At 35.9% G+C, this 23,395-nt stretch overlaps 1 protein-coding gene across 1 annotated transcript; it reads left to right on the forward strand.

Annotated features, from left to right (window-relative positions):
- Window positions 1-320: 320 nt before the first annotated feature.
- Window positions 321-902, forward strand: LOC126769786 (hepatic leukemia factor-like). Its single transcript, XM_050488698.1, has one exon. It carries the CDS (start codon window positions 321-323, stop codon window positions 900-902), a length of 582 nt encoding a protein of 193 aa, XP_050344655.1.
- The last annotated feature ends 22,493 nt before the right edge of the window (window positions 903-23,395 follow it).

Here is a 23,395-nt window from a genome sequence, read left to right on the forward strand (position 1 = left end):
TTGATCCCGCTATAAATATATGACATTAAGAGACTGTAACTGATTTAAATAATTACTAATTATATTTCTTTGCTTATATTATTCCATTGGACATTCCTAACTGTAATATTTGACTTACTCCCAGCAAAATAGTAATAGAATCCTATTGTTTAAGGGGAAATTTAATATTTATGTCGCCTACAGTCCCGTTACGAGTCCCGCAGGTAGACGATTACCCCTTCCACAACACCCTTTTACGCCCACAAATGAGACAGACGCGTTAGAAAATTGCATTCAGTGTTTACTGACTATTTGTTCAGAAAACAACACATGCTAAAAAAATGGCTTTGTGGACCCCCTACGCGGAGGAACCTTTGGACTTAACTACAAATGTTAAACAGGAAGTCTCACCAGACAGTACCTCAACACCTGGTTCCAAGGTTCCTGACTATAGATATTCATCAGAGCCACCGAGTTTAGAACATGAAAATAGATCTTACAATTGTTATGAGTGCAACATCCCGCTGTCCCAAATATCTCCGGTCGAGAGTTGGAACTACAGAAACGCACCTTCAACATCGCAATCAGAGGACTTAGATGTCGACTCGCTGTCTGATGATGCCGAGTATCAAGCCTTTGAGCAGGATGCATTTCGAGCTATGGCCGAGAAGAATGGAGGCAGCTTACTTGGAAATAATCCGAGAATGAGGCGAGCGGTCCAAAGGAATCGAGACGCTGACGACTCGTACAGGAAGCAGAGAGAAAAAAACAATTACGCGGCGAAACAGAGCAGAGACAGACGAAAGTTAAGAGAAGTTCGTCACGCGTTTCAAGTGACATATCTAAAGAAAAGAATTGCGAAATTAAGGCCCAAGCTCAGAGAACGAGTATGTCAACCTTGTCAACAGCAGGGTCGGTTTTAAATGATTGAAAGGCAATTTGATTGTGAAAAGTGCCGTTGAATTACGATTGTATAAATAATTGTAATATAAATAATAGTAAATATGTTTTTGCAGCTTCCTAGTATCTAAAGGCTTATTTTAAATTGTAATGTGATAGAGTTCGATTAATTTTTATGTTTAAAATATATCGTCTTAATTAAACTAACGTTGTTTTATTTTTAAGCATACAATCTCACGTCAATTATAAATAAGTCATTATTAATTTCTATTACGTATATTAAATAAATTACGCGGTTTTTTTAATCAAATATATATGTATAAGTATTATATTAAATTGGTTCTAATTGTTTTATTAAAGAGTTACCCGCCTAAAAAAAAGACTTGTTCCACCACGTTGCTTCGATGCTCGTTGGTGGGTGCACATAGAGCAGATTACCGGTTAAGATTAGTTCTAACCACTGGGCCATATCGATTAAAAAAAAACTAGTAGACTCAAAAGCATTATTTTCAAGTGATATAATCTGTCTGTCTATGCACATATCAATCGGATGTCATTCGTTAGATTGTCATTAATCACTAGACAGACATAATTATATAAAAGTATTTGTATTAATTCATGATTCTCAGACGTTATTCAATAAACTACGTCATCATATCAAATGACACGAGACGCGGTCGTGTGTGGTTACAGATTAAAATACATCAATTGATCGCTCGTTTTCATTGGTCGCTGAATTATAGCGTGCGTGAGCGCAAGCCGCGCCAACACAATAGTAGGCGTAGGTATGTTTTGTTGCCATCTTAAGTTTTAATAACCTAACTCATATTATAAAAGCAAAGTTTATTGTTTTTTACGATTTCATTTCTTAATTACATAATCGATCGTCGTGGAATTGCATACATGTTGTAAGCGGTACAGTAAGGGATCTAACAATGCCCCTCCCCTCAAATGCGGGAGGAAAACGTTCACGATATATAAAAAATATTACTTCCTATTTAGTCCATGTGACAAAAATGAAAGTAATATTACTTCCTTCTTGCGCTTTATTTTGAATCGATATAAATATATAGAATCTCGCCGATATATATATATATATATATATATATATATATATATATATATATATATATACACGTAACGTCACTCTCTATAGAATGGTAGTGCTGATTTTAAATCTGAAGTAGATTATTGTGGGTCCTAAAATCCGGCAATCAATTTGATACACTTGACCCATTCAAACTATCAATCCTTAACACTGCAAGACAAGTACCTAAATATGGTATTTATAGGATTATAAAACACACTAATAGGTGAGGTATATTTAACTTTTCGAGTGCGAAGTCATGATCTGTAGTGCTAGTCAAACTCATAATATAAATACGAAATTTGTCCGATGATAATGTAATTTGACACAGAAATAGTCTGGAAGCAATACATAAGTTTGTACTTAACCGATATATACCCAATTTAAGGGATAAAATGGAATATACGAGTTCACGCACGTAGTCACAAGGAATTAATGTTTGTTTTCATTAGTTAATTACTTTAGTATAAATTAAAAACGATTACTTTTATTATCATAGGACTACGATAACGCGTGGCGTCTTCATTAGTATGTTGACTTGTTTGTTTAAAAATATTTTCGCTAACGGCTTTATTTTTATTTTATTTAGCTCGCTGACCTTGAGTTCCGGGGCTCCAACACAAATCGGTTAGGGTGAATAAAAAAAAATCGGGTTTCCTTTCGAGAAGTTCTCAGCCCGGAGTCTGGAGGTTAGCAGCAGACGGCGATTCATTTTTAAGCATGGCTTAAATCGATTAAGAGAATACCATCTAAGATTGAATTTGCCTATTAGGTGTATATATTATCAAATGATTCAAAATTTAATCAATCTCAATGCTCAACTTATAAACGTTTAAAATTAAACCTAAAATAATATAAGGCACGTGCACACGTGGCTACCGGTGAGTCAAACACGTCGAGATTGTCACGTGGAGATTGTTTAGATTGCGGTCGCAGCTTGTCGTGCGCGTGCGCGAAATAAAAAAAAGTTACCATAGATCAAGTATTTGTGACGCGGGGAGGAAGGATTGTTTAATCTGCAGCTTGTTTAGGATCCGATATGCTTTTCAATACTTGTATATAAAAGTAAGAGCCCAGAAATGTCGTGGCGCTGGGCAAATTACTCCTCTCCCAATGAAAACAATTGAGCCTTATTCCACCACGCTACTCTAATGTCGTTTGGAGGTTGATTTTCCTATAAGATATAAAACCACAAATTATGCAGATGAAAACTTAGAGGTGCTTGTCTGGAATTGAGTCCTTAAACTTCAACTTCATCGCGGTTCTTGCATTCTTGGTTCATAGTAAAAATAATAACCAAACTTTTAGTTAATTATGTATTGGTAATTTAGCTGTATATATTATAAAACGTCTTATTATCGAAATAACTAAAATTTCAATGAAAGATGATACGGGAAAGCACCTGAGGAAAAGTCGAAAAAGTCATTTTATATGTAGCTTTTGTATCAGGAATAGGTATATATAGGTACAGTTCTATTTCGGCATTAAGTATACATGTTGGCATATAATTTTCTTAGTAAATATACTTTTTTATTTCGATTACTAAGTTAATTATTATTTTCATTAACTTAAATATTTAAGTAATCTATTTAATTTAGATTATTAATTTTTATTATTTTAGTCAGATTCCCGATTCCCACCCGACGCAAAGCTGCCCATAATGCAGGCCGCATTTCCGCGTTGTATGGCAATGGACAACCTTTGTGCCAAGTGTGACCCGGAGCGACTGTCAAATCCCCTCTCTCTAAGGCGACAGCATTTCCCTTATTAAACTGAGGGCATCCGACCCCCAACATCCCGACGTCTCAACCGCTAGTGGCACAAATAAATATTTTTTTAAAAAGGGGGCATACTTCTCCCGTTTTCTCGCTGCTGCACTCTCAGTAGCCGCCCCAGCCGTCCGTGTTGTGTGGGCCAGGTGAGAGGCCGCGAAGGTATTGACACAGGTAGCATCCCATATCAAACTTCTTCCCCTTTGCCATGGGACCAGTGTCAAGCCATCCGGTCTCTTGCCATCGGAGCGACTGAGACCTGGTGGTTCCAGGACGCATGGGACATTCGCCGAAACCAAGGCTCTCCGGACAATGTCGTTTAGAGCGTGGTGTCGGGGAAATCTCCCCGAGCATCGTCCGCAACTCAATGCGTGATGACCGTTGGCACCCCACCATGGATCCGCAGATGCATCGGTGTGGTTGACAAACATCGCAGCCAAGGCGGAGAGCTAATCTATTTAATAACTTACAAAAAAAATGTAGCAACATTAATAGAAATTTATAAAAAAGAAAATATGTTTTTATACTCTTATGTGAATTTATGTTGTGCAATAAGTATTAAAAAATATATATGTTCTTTGTTGTGTTATTGATATCTTAGAATTTTTTTTGGGATATTTCTTGATGGCATTGAACAAACCTGTCTTGGTACATACCCACACATCAATTGCTAAAATAGCAACAGGCAGCAATAATTTGTATTGCTTATTGTTTTGATAGGTGAGTGAGCCAGTGGAATTGCACGCACAAGAAACTTAAATCTTAGATACGTGGTTGGTTGCAGTGCCAGTTTCTATGGTGGTGACCACTTATCATCAGGTGGTGTTTTTTCCTGCATGTCTTCCTATAAATATCATATAACCTCAAGTTTTCGCGTAGAAAAAGATTATATTAGAAAGTATGTCTATTTATATATATTAAAGTCCACAGCCACATCTTTACCGTCTCAATATACATTCACCCCACTCTTATTAACTTGCGCAGGCGAGGGTTCATGGGCGGCGCATAATGAGCGAGGGTGCGACCCCATCCACCCTTACGTTGTTATGTAATATCGATCTCTCCCTTGCTGCAAGGATAACTTTTATATGTGTGATTGCGAATAGAGAATAACGGCGCCTAGATTACAATATAAGAATTGACTTTTAAAATATTCTGTATATCCAAAAAAAAAATTTCAATAAGGCGGAATATTTCATTCAGGGTTCTGACCCTGCAGACGATTAGGCAATGTTAGTCTCCAATTGCCTTTAGGAGAGTTGTAATCTCGTCTACAACATCAATCATTCAAAAGCTACAATTTCCTCGCCTTGATCAGAAAGAAGGCTACGGATACCTAACGGATGATATGTTCAATGTACGAATATGACACGAATGTTTCAAGTGAGTCACTTACTATCCGTAAGCAAAACAAACCGTTTTCTGAATATAAAAAACGGGCATGTGTAATTTCATTCGAGAATTGAAGTAATTTATGAATTAGTCACGGCGTCATCGAGTCTGCGTCCGAAATACCACGTGATCATCAATATTTACCTCTTTTCTTGAAATCAGCTGAACATAAATGGCTTTGTTAAATACAGAAAGATTGTACTGTTAGAAAGAGAAGTGAACTGGTACGAAACTTGTAATTCAATTTACGGTATTAAAAATGACACTTTTGAAGCATTTGCAACATGTTTGATTTTTCAACTTATGTAATTCCTTAGAGATTTGGTCAAAACAAAAGTGACCGTTAGACGGTTCTAAGAAAATATTTGCCTGTCTTTGTCTTTATCTTAAGCTCCGGGTGTATTGTGAATGTTCTAGTATTTCGTTTTGGGTATTTGTACGTTCTTCGTTTAATACTTTTTCGATTCACTATTGTTTAAAAACCCAAGTAAAGAGTTAGGTCTGTAAATGACGATGAATTTCACGCATATTTTTATAATATTCATCCAGTTTTTTTTGTGTACATCTGTTGTACTTTGAATTTCGAGTTTCAGTCTCGTTCTATCATAATATAAGAAGTATTTTGTGGATAGATAGTATAGAATGGCGGACATTTTTAATTTATACGACATAATGCCAATAAGTATTATTTTCCAGAGCTGACTCTAAATCCTAAATTGAACTGACAATATAGTTATAGCTCAAATTATATACAAATAAAAAATGTTTTTTTAATACATGTTGTATTAATTTATACTAATGACGTAAATAGGAAAGATTTGTTTGTTTGTAATCGATACCTAAACTCTGAAACTATTGAATCGTTTCTAATAATTCCTTCACCCTTAGATATACGAGATGGCCTAGTGGTTTGAACGCTTAAATCTTAACCGATGATCGTGGGTTCATTTAAACCCGGGCAAGCAACACTGAATAGTCATGTGCTTAATTTGCGTTTATAACTCATCTCGTGCTTGACGGCGAAGGACATCATTGCGAGGAAACCTGTATGTGTCTAATTTCACGGAAATTCTGCTACATGTGTATTCGACCAACCCATACTGGAGCTTGGTGGAAAAGGCTCCAAACCTTCTCCTCGAAAAAGGAGAGGAGCCCTTAGGCCAGCGCAGGACATTCACAGGCTGTTACTAGAAATTTACTTTATCCAGAAGTAGCATAGGCTATGTTTTATTTGAATAATAATAATATTTCAGTATACAGGTATGTATGTATTCTTATAGTCACAAACTGTGAGTTTCACAAAGACGAAGTCGAGGGAGAGTGTAGTAAAAAAATAATTAAGAAAATGATAGATATATAATATTAATGAAAGTAAAATAATCTTGATTAATGTTTAGACTGCAAGTAGGTCAGTTCTTTTTGTGCATAATATAACCCTTCGCTGAGTCTTTGACAAACATAAATATTTTTAAATGTTATAAAACAATGAGTACACTTAAATCATCGTAATCCCTTGGACGGAGACATCCTTTGTGAGAACTGTAATTTAGGTACAGGGCTTAAAAAGTTACTTGTAAAATGCAATAAATTAATCTCTTTTTTGTTTTATTTCGTTTAAGAATTTCAATACAACGCGATATATATGATGACTAGAAACTCTTGTTTGAATATCTGTAAAAGTTTTTGGCAATGTTGGTGATTCGAATAAAAAGGTAACCTAACCTAACCTAAATATTATTACGACATACCTATTATAACTATCTACATATTTGTATAAGTTACTATAGAAGTATAGCTTTTGTTTCCGTTATCATTTTTCTGTATTAAATAACACATTTTTTCTTAATTAGATGATATAGGCAACAAAATATTGGACGTACCGTAACAGCCTGTGAATGTCCCACTGCTGGGCTAAAGGCCTCCTCTCCTCTTTTTGAGGAGAAGGTTTGGAGCTTATTCCACCACGCTGCTCCAATGCGGGTTGGTGGAATACACATGTGGCAGAATTTCAGTGAAATTAGACACATGCAGGTTTCCTCACGATGTTTTCCTTCACCGTAAAGCACGAGATGAATTATAATCACAAATTAAGCACATGAAAATTCAGTGGTGCTTGCCCGGGTTTGAACCCACGATCATCGGTTAAGATTCACGCGTTCTTACCACTGGGCCATCTCGGCAGTTTTGGCAGTTTTGGCATCTTCGGCAGCATATTGGACGTGCTAAATGCTAAATAAAAAGCTAATTAAAAAAATTATCCAATTTGATCGTTAGTTAAGTGTGAGTCCGACAGCTGAAGCTGCATTAGAAGAGTCGGATAATAATCGCGTTACTCCAATTCAGTTTTCACGTAAGAAATCGTCGCGTTTCCCACCAGCGTAACATGAATTTAAGGGATTTATACTTTTAAAACTATAAGAAAGCTTGCTTGAAAAGGAGCGTACATTATTTTGTTATATATCATATTTAAAAAAAAATTAAACGCAAATACAATAGTAATATCTCGCAGAATTCCAGCGACCTGTTATTATAATAATATTCTTACGCAAGAAAATTATTAAATTTTGTATATTAGGCTTAAATATGAAATATCCAATAAATTACTTGTGGTAGTGCTTTAAAAAAATTCAGCTAGTAAAACTCGGTACGGATGGAATAATTAGTACAATAGTTCAACGAATTCTATTTTATTTTTACTTAAATATATTTTAACAGGTACCTAATTTTTGAAACGCCAAGATCAAACGCCACCGGTTGGGTACGTAGACTTTATGGCTAAGAATAGGCAATAAAATCAGTAGCCAGTCGGCTTAGTAAAAAATAACAGCTACACAAGTTATAGCAATAATTATATCCATGCATTTCTTTTCCTGTATACCTATATATGTATGCCGGCCTGCCGAACACTTATTTGAGTATTACAAGGTTGTACATAATTTTCCGTGACTGCGTTGTCGGCTAAAACTTAATATATATAAAATTAAATACAGTTACATCCGGAGAGGAGCCATACGGTGTCATTTGCTTCCTGTTCTTGCATGAATAACATTTATGAATCGTTCGAATTATCTTTCATTATTCACGAATGGTTTAACTTCTATTTGACCGAATGTTGCAACTAAAATCATATTCTCCAACAATTTTTTCTGCAATGGTTATAATAAATTACTTAAATTAATATCAGTATGAAACCAAAGAACACGTAGAGCATCGTACATACAATAAAATGAAGAAATTATTTGAAAACATTTCGCGATATTGTATCAGAAAATTGTGACATCATGATATCATTGTAATCAACCTTCACATTTTTCTATCTATTGTGTCAAAAACAAGCAAGCTTGAGTAGCAAATTAACGCAACTCTTCATAATAGACCGAAAGTCACCCCATTGTTCTTCCGATGTGTCCCGTTGGTTCAGGTAGCGGAAGTAACCCGTGCAGCGGGGTGGGGGTGCCCTGCACAATTAGACCACACCCCCGAGAATAAAAGACCGGGGCGACCAACAACATCATTAGTTACTCGCAGTCAACCGTAACTACTAACCGTACTAACTAAAGTAATCATGGCTCTCTGGACACCATACGCTGAGGACTCACCATTAGATCTATCTGTGAATAGTACACGTGAAACGACATCGCAAACAAATACGGAGCTTCCACCGCATCCGTGTATAAGCACAGTGCAACACAGTGTTGAACCGTACCCATACATCGGGTATATCCAGCCCATGTACGTGCCCGTTGTTGAACCATCGCCTGGGCCTTCGAGTTCCGGGTTGCAGCAATCGACTAATAATTATATAAGTACGTGCTTGATATCGCCACCCAAGTCTCCGGGATCAGACAAAAAAAAAGCGTCCAACGGAGCTTCCACCGTATCCGTGTATAAGCACAGTGCAACACAGTGTTGAACCGTACCCATACATCGGGTATGTCCAGCCCATGTACGTGCCCGTTGTTGAACCAGCGCCTGCGTCTTCGAGTACAAATATGTCGCAATCGATGAGTGTCTCAAGGAGTACGTGCGTATTTTCGCCACCCAAGTCTCCGGTATCAGACAAAAACAAAAAAGCGTCCAAGTTATATGATAGATGTAGACGCTCTGTCAGACGATCCGGACTACCTTGCGTTCGAGAGGGAAGCCCTCAGAGCAATGGCCGAAAAGAAAGGAGGGTCGTTGCTCGGTAATAATCCGAGAATGCGTCGTGCCGTGCAAACTAATCAGAACGCCGACGATTTTTATAGAAAACAGAGAGAGAGGAATAATTTTGCTGCAAAGCAGAGCCGTGACAGGAGAAAACTACGAGAGATCTACAATTCACTCAAGGTCACTTATTTGAAAAAATACCTGTCTAAGATCATACGTCTGCTGTCTTCGAATAGGTGTATAGTGTGTGACCAGACGTTCCTTTCGAGATTTAGAATTATAATAGTGTTTAATTTTTTTTATTTTGAACTATAAGTTCTAAACTCTAAGGTGTTTGTGCAATGATGTTTGTGCAATCTTATAAATAGTATACTTGGAGTATTACAAGGTTGTACATAATTTTCCGTGACTGCGTTGTCGGCTAAAACTTAATATATATAAAATTAAATACAGTTACATCCGGAGAGGAGCCATACGGTGTCATTTGCTTCCTGTTCTTGCATGAATAACATTTATGAATCGTTCGAATTATCTTTCATTATTCACGAATGGTTTAACTTCTATTTGACCGAATGTTGCAACTAAAATCATATTCTCCAACAATTTTTTCTGCAATGGTTATAATAAATTACTTAAATTAATATCAGTATGAAACCAAAGAACACGTAGAGCATCGTACATACAATAAAATGAAGAAATTATTTGAAAACATTTCGCGATATTGTATCAGAAAATTGTGACATCATGATATCATTGTAATCAACCTTCACATTTTTCTATCTATTGTGTCAAAAACAAGCAAGCTTGAGTAGCAAACTAACGCAACTCTTCATAATAGACCGAAAGTCACCCCATTGTTCTTCCGATGTGTCCCGTTGGTTCAGGTAGCGGAAGTAACCCGTGCAGCGGGATTGGGGTGCCCTGCACAATTAGACCACACCCCCGAGAATAAAAGACCGGGGCGACCAACAACATCATTAGTTACTCGCAGTCAACCGTAACTACTAACCGTACTAACTAAAGTAATCATGGCTCTCTGGACACCATACGCTGAGGACTCACCATTAGATCTATCTGTAAATAGTACACGTGAAACGACATCGCAAACAAATACGGAGCTTCCACCGCATCTGTGTATAAGCACAGTGCAATACAGTGTTGAACCGTACCCATACATCGGGTATGTCCAGCTCATGTACGTGCCCGTTGTTGAACCATCGCCTGGGCCTTCGAGTTCCGGGTTGCAGCAATCGACTAATAATTATATAAGTACGTGCTTGATATCGCCACCCAAGTCTCCGGGATCAGACAAAAAAAAAAAGCGTCCAACGGAGCTTCCACCGTATCCGTGTATAAGCACAGTGCAACACAGTGTTGAACCGTACCCATACATCGGGTATGTCCAGCCCATGTACGTGCCCGTTGTTGAACCAGCGCCTGCGTCTTCGAGTACAAATATGTCGCAATCGATGAGTATCTCAAGGAGTACGTGCGTATTTTCGCCACCCAAGTCTCCGGTATCAGACAAAAAAAAAAAAGCGTCCAAGTTATATGATAGATGTAGACGCTCTATCAGACGATCCGGACTACCTTGCGTTCGAGAGGGAAGCCCTCAGAGCAATGGCCGAAAAGAACGGAGGGTCGTTGCTCGGTAATAATCCGAGAATGCGTCGCGCCGTGCAAACTAATCAGAACGCCGACGATTTTTATAGAAAACAGAGAGAGAGGAATAATTTTGCTGCAAAGCAGAGCCGTGACAGGAGAAAACTACGAGAGATCCACAATTCACTCAAGGTCACTTATTTGAAAAAAGACCTGTCAAAGATCATACGTCTGCTGTCTTCGAATAGGTGTATAGTGTGTGACCAGACGTTCCTTTAGAGATGTAGAATTATAATAGTGTTTATTTTTTTTTTATTTTGAACTACAAGTTCTAAACTCTAAGGTGTTTGTGCAATGATGTTTGTGCAATCTTATAAATAGTATACTTGCAGAATATTATTCTCTAAAGAATTGTAAGTTGAAATAAATTTAATAAATGACCAAACATAAATTGACCTTTTAATTATTTAAAACCTTTTAGTTTTGTTACAAAATCATAGAAAGTTATAATCAATTTGAAGTTTACACTAACAATATCTATATCTATATCGAGTCAAATATCTTCAATAGATTTTTCTATCTTGTATCATAAAGATAAGGTGGACTACCGAGCTTACCCCCATTCAAGTCCCCATTGAATAAAAAGTTAAGTACATACCATTAAGTTACAATAGAATGGGTGCGGCTTGCGCAAGCGCCGCTTTTTGCTTCTTTCCGACCAATCGGGTTCACGAATGAGTGTTTATTGTGTATTCAAAGATGATCGATAGATATACATAATTTACTTTTATATTTACTTTAAATGGGTTTAGTGTATTTTTAATTTGTAGATAATCAATATAAAATGTTTAAAAGCAAATACGAAACCGTTCAATATTTTTTTTGCCTCTGTTCATCAAACGATTTGTGTTATGTTTATTAGCTATTAAGATGCATACGGAATCATATCAATAAATAAATGGAAATAAGAGTGAAAAAATAACAGTACGAAACTTGCAAATTCATATATGTACTACTCAAATTTTCAATAATCCACCGCGCGAACATTAGTGTTATATTAGCTTCTTAATAAAGTTATTTTTAGGTTAAGAAATCTAAAAATAAATCTAATTCCTGTACTTAAACTAGATTTATTTCGCTACAAATAACCTTACACAACTGGATATAACAGACTACTATACCTTCTGCTTGATGACCTGCGGCAAGTCGAATTTACCTCGGACGCATTTCAGCTTCACACCGGGACAATCTTTAACTCTGAAATTGATAAAAAACCCAAATTCATCATACATTATTGGTGGCAGACGCAGCAGATACTTGTTAAGTTTAATATTAATCCATTTAGTTTTTGGTTAGTTCAATGGATCGCTTATAAAGCTAATCACAAGGTTGATAAGTAGTCACCATCGCCCATGAATTTTGAAAATATTAACTATTCCTTACATCGTCAACGCACCAATAATGGGAACAGAGATATATATCTTTTGCCTGCATTTACACTGGCTCACTCACCTTTGTAATTGTAAAAAGATCTATAGCTAAGTATATTTATAGTCAAGATGTGCTGCAATATTATGGCGACTGCTCCATTTGTCATGATGAACCACATCACTCACCTGCCGACTCTAACGAGCACGATATTGTGTTCCTGCAGGTTGTGTCCGATGCCCGGCACGTAGGCGATCATCTCTCGCCCGCTGGAGAGACGCACGAGCACGCATTTACGGTTAGCGGAGTTCGGCTTCTTGGGTTTTCTGATCAAGGTTTTTAGTATCACACCCTGAAATTATGTTCCTTATTTAACTAAAAGTAAGAGCCTGTTTAGGGAAACATAACAGGGGTTCTGGGTTATGCTTTAATGAGAAGGTTTGGAGCTTAATTCATCACGTTGCTCCGTCGACTGTTCGTGAATACACACACACATACACTTGTAGGTTTTTCACGTTATTTTACTTCAAAGTAAAGCACTGTATTAAAAACACAAATTAAACACACGAATATTCAGTGAGGCTTATATGCTTGGTACAGATTTACTCGATTTAGCTAAATAATCGAGGTTTTGTAAAACACATTGTTAGGAGACTATGTAAAAATATATATCTTAATATTCCGTATGGGTAAATAAAAACCTTCATAATATAAGAGATATTTGTGCACATTGTCTTTTATGCATATTTCTAATGCGCTGTTCATAGCAGTAAGTTTTGGCATCCCTTGTTCATATGTTACAATTAAATCCTAAAGTTGAGAGTGGTGTTTCAAAATTTTTTTTTTATTATTTTATATTTGTATCGCAGACTGGAATCTAAGATGTAATGTCCTATTTGCCTGTTCCTTACCTAGCTTCTTAACTCTACAAAACAAACGATAAACGATATACACACACAACGATACAAATTATTGATATGAGGCGGTAAACTAATGAGTGGTATTCACACAAGCGCGCCTGACCATATTAATAGTGACATTTAACTGAAAATTGTAAATTAATAATTTAAAAAAACCTAATACACGCATTTTATAGAATAATTTTTTTCCAATTTTGTTTAATGTTAGTTTAGTATGGAGTGTTTCTGAAGGGAAAATATTAGTAAAACACCAGTGAGTTTGTTATAGCCCGGTTTCTATATTTAACGAATTATTTTTTTACATCTGTAACCGATAATTTTGATATGACTTCAATACTTACGGAACGTTATTTTTTAAATGTTTTTTATTCATGCATAAGGCAAAACTAATTGTTTTTTTTTTTAAATATAGTAACCGGATATGAAAGAATAGAAGTATGTAAAATAGTCAGCATACCTTGGCGAAAGGATTTCCATTGAGCGGATTTCTTGATTTTCTCTTTTTGATATGTGGACCCGTTTTGTGCATCTGCGCGAGGGATGCCATCGTTCTCGACAACACTGATGTTGCTTGGAGATTAGAGCCGGTTAGGAAGTCTGTTGTGGGTGCCACTCGACGGATTATAGATTGTGTGGGTGTAGCTGAATAAAAGTTTATAGAATAAAATACCATGATTCATGATATATACAAATATTATAAATGCGAAAGTAGCTCTGTCTATTGGCTTATTTCTGTCACGAAGAAATCGAGGTAGTCTTAGATTTGGTTAAGGTCTTAAGTATATAATTTACAGGAACATATTTGCTATGCGAACTGAATTACGGGGAAAAGCTATTGCTATATAATAAAACTGATATAAATTGAAAACTTGCACATTAAAAAATAAATAAACAGCATATCCAAATAGGAGTATTGTTTAAAATACATAGCTGACATCTTTTTCATATTTTTTTCGCACGTAGTCAATATTCTTATCTCATAAAACAGCAGGTGCAAAACCCTCTGTTTCGGATTATCTTCCATCGTCATGTAGCCTAGATATTTTACTGTAATTTGAACTCTAACACAAAGACATAAGGATATCGAAAATATGCATGACGAAAAGGCTAAATGTGTACTGTTAACCGCGAATATATTGTTAAAATCAAGGTTTTGAAGGCGTTCTCGCAATTGTATCAATTGTGTGGGCTGTGATCAAATGTTCACATGGTCTCGTGGGGCGTTGTGTACTTTATAGCGGTTCTTGAAAGGTATGATTGACAAGTCCAAGGTGTTGTACGATTCGATGCAGCGGGAACATCAAGTGTGGTCCGTTAAACAACTATTTTGGATTTGTATACATTTTTATAGATACGGTTAAATCAACTGTTGTTTGTTTGGATGTTGATAAACTTTTCCTGGTTATAATATATTTGTTGATGTTACTTGCCGCTTTATCGATAACGGGCTTTAACAAGTTTCATAATACTAACAAATTATCGGTTTTGAAAAATACTAAAGTTTTTTAAGCTCCAAACCTCCTCCTCAAAAAGGGAGAGGAGGCCTTAACCCAGCAGTGGGGCATTTATAAGTTGTTACTGTATTTAATATTTCTTGCAATTTAACGGCTCGGTTTTAATGACATTGTAATGTATAAATTTAACGTATATATATCGCCGTTGCAGTTTTATTATATGTACATATATAAAGTCAAGATTTTTTTTCCCTAGTTACCTAGTCAGAACAACAAATGATTATTATAGATTGTTTTGTTATTTTTAAAATAGATGTTATTTTTTGCAAATTAAAAATATTCCAGGAACCCGAAACATATTCAGAAGTTAAAATTATTTGAGCAACAACTAAAATAACAAACGTATAGTAGAGTCGAAGGCAATATCACGTAGTGTCCGGCTGAATGTTATTGTTTGAGAAAATCGTCGCCAAGTGTCTCCCGGGAGAGAGGCTTGCATCTGTCTAGCGCAAGCAAATATTATAATATCGGTACAAGTTACGAGCTGAACACTTGTTAAACGTGTTTTAAGATTTGTTGATTTCATATGCAATTAAATCAAAGCGACAATTGACAATAGTACAAATACATTTGTAGGTATAAGATTTGATTTGAGTAGAATAGAAGAATTAGTAACGTACCTACTTTATCCTGAATTTGTTGATTTGGGGCTGATTTATCGATGGGACTATGTTATTTTGAAAAGTGAACTGGCGATCAAAAAATCGGTCGTAAAAATTAAAGAATTGAAGTCATTTTTTTTCATCAAAAATATTTATACAGAGCGTCATTTACAAAACGCGTATACACTAAACTTGGACTGTGTCTGAAACAGTACCTGCTCTTTTTGCGGATTATAATCCGCTAATAGTGGGCATTGTCCGCACACGACGGACACATAGATTTGAAATTATCCTTTCTGACAACGTTGCTTCGAAATTATTTAGAAAAAAAAGTCCACAGGCGACAATAGGGAAGAGTTGCGCTACGGGAGCATTGTCTGTTCCCAGAAACGCTGTAAATCATATTTGTGTAAGAATAACTTTAATACCACTCACAAATGGTACAACTTTATCGCAATTGTCAATTCAACATCTCATACTATGCGTTCGGTTATTGCAAATAACTGCACATTATTATCAACAAAAATAATAATTCTTGGAAGAATTCTTAAGACTTCTAGAAGAAAACTTATGATATATTTTCGTAACATTAACGAATTGATAGTATAATGTTAAATATTCATAATCTATATTGTTTAAATATGTATTATATATAAAAATGAAGTAACAGATCTTAAATGTCTTACTGCCAATTATGGAGAAGGTATGGAGTATACTTCACCACGCCAGGTGGAGTATACTCCAATATTTCATGTATTTACTGGTGGTAGGGCTTTGTGCAAGCTCGTCTGTGTAGGTACCACCCACTCATCAGATATTTGTTTATTTGTAAGTAAGTGAAACAAACAGCATATTTTATATTACATAAAACTTATAAACCTTAAATAACACACATGCCAATACAGTTTCCACAAATAATTAATCTGGAAGTGAACATATATATAAAAGAGATAAAACAGTAAAATTAATGGTAATTAAAAAAAAAAAAACTAACAAGTGTAAAAATGTATATAAACCGTTTGGTTTATATACATTTTTATATATATCATGTGAAATATGAAAAAGGAAAAAAAAAAAAAAGTTAATAACAAATCTTAATCTAATTATTTTTAAGTATCGAGTTAAACTTACCGAGACCGCTGCTGAACAAGTCTATGTGGTTATATTTATCGTTATAGTTGCTACACGATCTTACTATAAAACTATTTTTGTAATAATTTGTTTGATGATTTGGAGTTGCGAAAGTGGCTTTGTACCGAGCACTTAAGCGAGGACAGTTAAATAATATTTTATTTAGGAGATAAGGCGAATCTATAAGGCTGTTAATAATTTTAAATAGAAACAATTGGTCTCTATGTTCTCGTCTAGTTTTCAAGGACAGTAGAGTAGGCAAATCGTGACCAAATTTATATTTTAATTTTTTAATAAATTTATTTTGAATTGTTTCGATTGCTTGAATATACTTAGCATAACATGGATTCCATACAGTCGATGCATATTCCAAGTGTGACCGAACGTAAGCATTATAAAGTATAATGTGTGTATTAGGGTTCCTAAAGTCAGTACCTTGCCTTGAGATGAAGCCCAACATTTGGTAAGATTTTAAAGTAATTTTTTCAATATGCTTATCGAACACGAGTTGGCTATCAAGGTGTACACCAAGATCCCGTACCTCAGTTACCCTTCGCAATTTAACACCAAACATTGAATAACTGAAAGAATGTTGCATTTTTTTTCTTGAAAATGTTATAATACAACATTTAGCCAAATTTAGTTGTAAACCATTAGATTTGCAGTACTGTCCTAACCTATTTAGATCATTTTGGAGTTCGATACAATCCTGGTTATCCCTTATAACTTTGAAAATTTTTGTATCATCGGCATAGAGTAAAAACTGTGAGTTTAAGAAGCAGCATGTTAAGTCATTGATAAAGACGTTAAATAATAAGGGACCATGGTGGGAACCCTGAGGCACACCGGATGTTATAGGTACAAAAGTAGAAGTAAACCCTTTAACTGCGACAGCTTGAGTACGATCACGAAGGTAGGATGTCAACCATCGCAAAAGATCGCCGTGTACACCGCTGTTTTCTAGTTTTTTTTGCAACAGATTATGAGAAATTTTATCAAAAGCTTTCGAATAATCGGTGTACACGGCATCTACCTGGTGACCATCTTCCATAGCTTTCAATACTATATCAAGAAATTCGCAAAGATTTGACTCAGTTGAGCGTTTATTGATGAATCCATGTTGATTTGGTATAAGTAAAGGCCTTAATAACGGAAACAAGGTATCAAAAATAATTTTTTCAAACATCTTAGGAATCACAGACAATTTTGAAATGCCACGGTAGTTTTTAACATTATTTTTATCGCCTTGTTTAAAAATAGGTGTGATTAAAGATCTCTTCCACTCCTTTGGCATACAACCCGTGTTCAAGGACTTTGTAAAGAGAATAGTTAAAGGAGTGCAAAGTGCCTTGCTGCAATTTTTTAGAAAAATAGGATGTAGGCCATCTGGGCCGCTACCCTGAGATATCTTCAGCTTTGAAAGATAATGCTCTACTTTGTTATTAGTAATTTCAATTGAATTTATTATTGTCTGATTGCAATAGTTGTTAGACGATATGATCGACATGGACCCTGAATCCAATTCAAAAACAGAATTAAAAAAGTGATTAAACATATTCGAGATTTGTTGTCCGTCAGAACTGAATTCATTATTATAAAGTATCCGGCAGAATGTTATGACCTTTCTTAGATTTTATGAAAGTCCAGAAATGCTTAGAAGTAAAACATATATTCAGTTCTGCTCTCTCTACGAATAAATTGTAACAATCAGTTTCAATATTTTTTGTTTGAGCCCGAAGGTGCGAAAATTTATTGTAATCATATATTCGTCCATAAATTTTCCACTTCCTATGCCATTTTAATTTTTTATTTATTAATTTTTTTTTTTAATTAGTGTCCGAGAATACCAACAAGGATATTTATTGTTTTCAGTAATTACTTTTGATGGAATAAAATGTTGTATGATCGGGTCCACGATTTGATAAAACATATCAACTGCTTCGGTTATATTTTTATTATTTAACTGAAGCTCCCAATTAACTTTGTTTAATTCAGCACCAATAACCTCATAGTCAGCCTTATGATATAAACGAACAATACGCCTATTAGGTCTTAAATTCCTTTCAATTGAACAAATATCTATCATAAGACAGAGAGCAGGGTGGTGGGCATCCTCTGGTTCATATAAAGGGGCGGTACGAGATACATCACAGTGTAAATTTGAAAGAATTAAATACAATAACCTACCGTTTACATTAAGAACGTGATTAAACTGACGCAAGCTTGTAAAATTTATAAATGCAGATAACTGATATGTTATAACATCCACAGAAGGATTTGAAATATTAAGAGAGCTGTTATCATCACTATATAACCAAACCGATTTACGTATGTTAAAATCACCCACCATCACAATGTCTTGATATGGATGATGAAAAATTAAGTCAGAACAAACTCGAAAAATTCCAATTGTGACTCAGCCTGGTAACAATTTTGTGGAAAATAGCAACAGAAAAGAAGTATTGACTTATGTGGTAAATTGTGCCGCAATATAATTTTTAAGTATGTAATATCGACATGAGGATGAGTTGGTGAAAATTCTTTAATACACATGTCTACAGAAAATTCCTTACGAATAGCTATTAATGTTCCACCCCCTCTCTCCATATCAAGACAGTCATATTTACGGTCATTACGATATACAGTATATCGGGTATCAAATAATTCCTCGTCAAAAATACCTTCCAAAAGCCACGTTTCTGTTAGGCAGATAATGTCATAGTTATGATTTAATACATTAAGATAAAATTGTTTTGTCTTGGTACGTAAACCACGAACGTTGTGGTAAAAAATATTCAAAATCATGGCGGATATAGAAAAATATACAAATATGCATTCTGTTTATTACGAATTATCCAATTAAAGTTTTCGAATAACATTATCCAATACTTAAGTAGAGTACTTATATCTGAGCAATTACCCCTAGGCTTATTATTATTAAATAGAAGAAGTACAATTAACTTATCACTAGATTTAGACTCATAACCACCGACAAGCACAGCAATCTCATCAAATTTAACTCGATTATACGGTATAAAGTATGATATAATGCAAAGAATTACATAAAAAATATAAGAATATAAAAAATATAACGATTGCCTATAATAAATTAAGTAAGTAAAAAAAATATTAAATAACGAGTTTACGCTTATGAAATTTTTTTTAAAGATTCTTCAGATGTAATGTGGAGTACCGGCGAGTTATCTGTTCTTCGTAACATAATCGTGCAATTCCGGACCCAACAATAGACATAACCTTTTTCCTTAGAAAGACGTTTGGCTTCTCTCAATAATGCTTTGTTACGCGTGGAGAGGTGATCATTAACATATATTTGATTTTGCACCCCTGGAAATCCAATGTCAGACGCCTTGATGCTTCCTAATTTGCGAAGTGATGACAAGAAATCATCCTTTTTATATCGAGACTGCATCTTCACAATAATAGGTTTAGGCTTTTGAATGTCTAAATCATTTTTGGTGGCTACTCGAGTAACAAAGTCAATGTCAGTGTCAGGGCACAACTTAAAGTTTGATCTTTCAGCAAGTAATTTAACTATATTTATTAAATTCTCACCCTTTTTTTGAGGTATGCCATTAATCTGTATATTAGAGCGCCGAACCCATTGCTCATTCTTACAGTGGCTTTCCTTTAAGTCCTTGATCAATGTCTTTAAGTAATTAAATTCCGCTTGCAAACTATGGATTTTAGATAATTCGACCTCAAAATTATCTATTCTTTCATTAACAGTTTTTACAGATGACTCGATGTTTACAATTCTTTCAGTCCACTTCTTTTTGAATGACTCGATAGTTGAGCTTAATCTATTAAAACGCTCATCGAAATGAGACATTAAAGAGTTTGCATCAACGTTTAAAATAGAATGCTGTTGAGACGCGGTCAGCTCCTGGGGACTACTTTGACCAATCTTTTTAGAAATTTTACAATTAGGACACTTCCATTTGGCCTTATTCATTGGCAACATTTTCTTAAAATCACCTTCTGATAATCCAATACATTCGTGATGGAAGTTACCTTGACATCTAACGCATTTAATAGATACTTCAGGTTTTAAAATATCCATACATTGTTTACAATCCATTTTGTTTTATAATGTGAGGCAGGTAAACAAAAAGAAACACTGCATAAGTATTACTTTGCTATTCTATCGCAAATCAGCAGTACTTGGTATTGTGTTCTGGTTTGAAGGGTGAGTCAGTAATTACAGGCACAAGGGACATAACATCTCAGTTCTCAACGTTGGTAGCGCATTGGCAATGTAAGCGATGATTAACATTTCTTACAATGCCAATATCACTGGGCGTTGGTGATCACTTACCATCAGGTGACCCATATACTCGTCCTACCTATATAAAAAAATACGCTGGTCTACCATGGATTGGTTAGGTATAGTTATTATAAATAGAATTATAGTTGAAGAATTGCTTTCAGTTGCTTCTTAGTGTTATTAATTTTTTTCTATTAAAGTCCCCATTAATCTAGATCACAGCTGTATTACGATCTGGTCTAAAACACTAATAAGTAATTTTATGTGAACTTTCGGTAACTTTGTGTCTTAAGGGACAGTCTTTTTTTATAGTATAGGTAGGCGGACGAGCATATGGGCCACCTGATGGTAAGTAATCATTAACGCCCATAGACATTGGCATTGTAAGAAATTTTAACAATTGTATCACCAATGCGCCACCAACTTTGGGAACTAAGATGTTATGTCCCTTGTGCCTGTAATTACACTGACTCACTCACCCTTCAAACTGGAACACAACAATACCAAGTACTGTTGTTTTGCGGTAGAATATCTGATGAGTGGGTGGTACCTACCCAGATAGGCTTGCATAAAGCCCGACCACCTAGTAGCTTTTTTACAATTAGGTATAATTAAAGCCTAAATTTATAGGCAGAACAATTTATTAGTATGAACACGGAAACAATCATTTTCAATTACCTTTGCACTATTTTAATATTATTTAGTACTTTTATTTATAAAATTCCAATAAGTACGTGATTTTTTTTCATAACATAACCTCAAATTCTATATTTATTTTGGCATTTGAGTTTTGACATAAGAATGACAGAACAGACCGACGGTGCTGCATGTATAATATGTTTTAAAAAATTAAAAAAAGAAATCATTATTAATATTTTTATTAAAATAATTTTAGGTACATAAATATTTTAATAGTGCCTTTTAAATAATATAATAATACATTAATATAAAAGTGACACTGTCGTAAAATTCTCGATAGATGTCACTTTTACCTTTAAGCAAGTTAGCTAACCGCTATTCAACGATAGATGTCATTTTTTGTTATTTGTTCTAATATTTTTTTTTTTTTTGATAATTCATGCCAAAATCCCTACCTAATATAAATGCTAATGTTAGGCTTATACTTTCAGGCAGGAACGGAAATATGCCGTACAGCGAATGTTTGCTTCGCAAGTCAAAATATTATTTTTATTATTGAGGGTACTGACGAATTTTGTTAAGATAAAATATTTATTAAAATTAATATGTATATATTTTCGTAAATATATTAAAAAAAAATTATATAGAAACTTAAACAAAAACTAAAGTTGCCATATAATTAAATCAGTATAACACTTTAAAGCTTTTAAGAGTTTAAAACTGTTTAAGAGGAGAAGAGTTTAAAACTGTTTTTGTTCTATCCGTGCAGTGACGGAGAAAGAATACATTTCACTGCCCCTCTCTTTCCCATGGGTGTCGTAAGAGGCGACTAAGGGATATCTGAGCGACCATCTGATCATCTGGTGGTAGGATGCTAACATCCGCCTGGCTTGTTACCACCGTACGCATAGTGAAAAACTCGTGAAGTGGCTTGCAGCCGCGTTTCGAGGTCAGCCAGCGTACAGCCAGAGCCCGAGCGAGTATTGCCGCGATGGGTGTTGGTCCAGTTGGAGACGGCTGTTGAACCAATGCCGGGGGAAACTGTATTGACCTGCCGGTCAGGGAGACCCGAAGGAACGGCTGTTCCGCTGGCCGCCCGTGGCATAGTACAGGGGCCCGAGCGTGCCTAACCAACTCGTGAGGCTGCCCCACCAGGCCACGCATAATCTCGGGGTGGACCGTCGTGCCGGTTGGTGACCGGTAGGTGGGGTCCCGGCGGCCACTTCCGGGGGGGTTCGGGGGCCCTTCCGTCCGGCGGGTCAGTGTATTTTTCCTTTTGGCAACCACTTGGGGAAACACGCCTCCACACTTTGCCCATCCCTATCGTGGTAATACATCGCTCGCTTCACGTCTCTTTTCCATTTCATTTTTCCGAAATGGCGCAACAAAAAAGAAATAACGGTCGTACAGCGGTGCACACCCCCACCATACCCTCGCTGTTTGAGGTCGAGTTCTCTAACATCCGAGGACTCCACACTAACCTCAACGCTGTCCACCACCATCTCGAGACAGCACGGCCACCAATGTTGTTTCTCACGGAGACACAAATACTCCGTCCTGCCGATACCAGCTACCTTAATTATCCCGGCTACACGCTTGAAGAATCCTTCAAAGCGAAAGCCAGAGTATGCTTGTTCGTCAGGACGGATGTTTGCTGTCACCGACTACGCTGCATGGAGGACCCCTCCTTCTCCATGTTGGTGGTACGTGTGGACATGATTCGTCATAGCAGTGTCTACGTGTGCCTCTACAGATCCCACAATGGTGACTTGGAGACAAGCCGATTATTTGACCATCTTAGTCGGGTGGCAGATGCTGCGCAAGAGCAATTTCCTAACGCGGAATTGGTGTTTTTGGGGGATTTTAATGCCCACCACGAATCCTGGTTGAAATCCCTCAAAACTGACCATGCTGGAAGGACTGCTCATGCTTTTGCTCTCACACATGACTTGACCCAACTGGTTGATCAGCCCACCAGGATCCTAGATATTGATG

Source organism: Nymphalis io, chromosome 7 (assembly GCF_905147045.1).
Source record: "Nymphalis io chromosome 7, ilAglIoxx1.1, whole genome shotgun sequence".
NCBI lineage: Eukaryota > Metazoa > Arthropoda > Insecta > Lepidoptera > Nymphalidae > Nymphalis > Nymphalis io.